This window comes from Fulmarus glacialis, unplaced genomic scaffold (assembly GCF_000690835.1).
Source record: "Fulmarus glacialis isolate BGI_N327 unplaced genomic scaffold, ASM69083v1 scaffold32258, whole genome shotgun sequence".
Taxonomy (NCBI): Eukaryota; Metazoa; Chordata; class Aves; order Procellariiformes; family Procellariidae; genus Fulmarus; species Fulmarus glacialis.
In genome coordinates this window covers 3,395-5,556 of record NW_009226857.1, presented here as the reverse complement: position 1 = coordinate 5,556, position 2,162 = coordinate 3,395, and the positions used below count along the sequence as shown (strand labels likewise).

General features: G+C 62.2%; 1 protein-coding gene across 1 annotated transcript in view; it reads left to right on the top strand.

Annotated features, from left to right (window-relative positions):
• FAM214B (family with sequence similarity 214, member B) overlaps positions 1-2,162 on the top strand; it is a 6,372-nt gene that overhangs the window by 2,028 nt on the left and 2,182 nt on the right. The window contains 3 exon segments of the mRNA XM_009582951.1: positions 860-918; positions 1,201-1,297; positions 1,759-1,917. Coding sequence (XP_009581246.1) covers positions 860-918; positions 1,201-1,297; positions 1,759-1,917 — 315 coding nt within the window.

Below are 2,162 nucleotides of genomic sequence, written 5' to 3'. Positions count from 1 at the left end.
CCCTGGGGCATGCCGTGGTGCAGGGACCCTCAGGGACTGACAGCAGAGCTGCCCTGGCTTCTTGCTGCTTGGAGCCAGGACGCACGGTCCGTGGGGCACAGCTCCATCCCTGCCCGTGTGCCATTTTTGGTGACTGTCCCCCAGCCCAGCAGCCCCCAGCACTGCCCTTGCAGAGTGAAGCCCTCCAGCAGCTTCCCTGGGTTTTCCCGCCCGGTCATGCCAGCCAGCTCCATCATCCTTTTGTGTTGTGCTGCCCTTTGTGTGGCTTCCAGAAGGGAAAGCCCCTGAAAAGGGGACATCTTTAAAAGGAGGCTGCGGTGTGGCTCTGCCTTTAATCCCCCCGACCCTACAGCTGTAGGAGCCTGGCTGTGGGCAGGGGCGGGCAGCACGGCCTCTGCCTGGCGGCACCACTGAGGACTTTGCATGAATCACCAGGGGTCGGGACTTTTCCCGGGCTGGTCGGGGAGCTTTGTCGTACGTGTTACCCTTCCCTGGGAGGTGCAAGGGGGTGTTGGTGCAATGGCTTTGTCTGGGGGTGCCCTGTCACTGGGGCTGGTCCTGAGACCTGCTTTGCAAGGTGGGAGCTGCGTGCTGCACCCTCGGCTTGGGTACCAACACCCTCATCCCCAGCAGAGCCACTTTGCGTTTTGGGCAGCCCCACATCTCCACCAAACACTGCAGCCCTCACGCTGCCCTGCTGGCTGCCCCTGCAGAGACTGCTGATGGCTCCACATGGATGGGAGCCTCTCCGATCTGCTGGGACCCTTGTGGGGCAGGGCAAGGGGCGATGGCACTTCCTGGGGGTGCGCAGTCCCCGGTTACTGCCCTAACATGGTTCTCTATTTCGTGTCCCCTCCAGAGCTCGGCGGATTGCACTGCGGTCGGGAGGAGGCTGAAGAGCGGGCTGCGCCTCAAATCGTGAGTATCCCAGCAGCCCTATGGGATGGACATGGGGGCTCGGGGTGCCCAGCCACCCCAGCACCCCACAGCTCTGTGGGAGGGTCAGGTTGAGTCCCTTCCCTGTCCCAGGTTCTCCCCTCCACAAGACCCCAGGCTGTGGGGCGGAGGGAGGTTTCTTCTGCCCTGGGTGCGTAGGAAAGTGGGTTCAACTTCCACCAAAAACAGGGACAGGGGGACTGGAAAGGGCAGCCCAGGGCTGCATACTCTTCAACCCGACTCCTGTCTTCTCTCCTTTCAAAGGCGACATCTCCGGAGCAGCCTCCGGAGGGGTACCAGGTCCTCTGCAGTGCCCTGGGCCACCACCACTGTCAGCCATGCTCTGCTGGGCAACTTTGAGGTAACAACGCCCACCTGCCAGGGAGCGAGGTGGGTCCTGGGAGCTCCAGGCTGGGCTGGCGACGGACATGAGAGGCTGAACCTGTCAGGATTGCCGGCATGGGGCTGGGCTGATTGTCCCCAAGGGCCTGACGTGCAGTGGCTGTGTCACATCAGCCAGTAGATCCTTGGGTGATGCACCAGGACCCTGGACCCTGCTGAGATGGCTGCTGCGGGGCTGAGCCGAGGTGCTCTCGCTGCTTCTCTGTGTTAAATGGCTGGTTTTAGCCCACCAATTCAGGATGGGTCTGTCTCAGAGCGAGCAGCCAGGGCCCCTCACGGGTGGTGTCTGGAAATCCGGGAGACACGCGAGGGCAAGCAGACACGCGGTTGCGGTGGAGATGGGGGTGATCTCACCTGCAGCTTTGAGGCAAGGGGCAGGACTGGTGTTTGAAGGTCCCTAACGCTTCTCTCCTCTCTCAGGAGTCTATCCTGAAAGGGCGCTTTGCACCGTCAGGGAGGATTGAGGGGTTCACGGCAGAGATCGGTGCCAGCGGCTCCTATTGCCCCCAGCACGCCACCCTGCCCGTTGACGTCACCTACTTTGACATCTCCGAACACAGCGCGCCCTCGCCTTTCCTGGTACGCAGATGAGGGAGGGCTGGGACCGTGGGGGAGGTGAGCGGGGGCTGTACCTGCACACTGTGCATCGTGGGGGCTGCCCCTCTCTGGAGAGCGCAGCCGAGCAACCGCCTACCTGAGGAGACCACTAGCTGTGCCAGGAGCAGTTTCTAACCCAAAAAGCAAAGAGGGAAAGAAGAGGGAACCCTTGCAGGCACGTAAACAGACAGGCTGGGGCCCAGCCATCTCCTGGCTGTTGGTTTTCC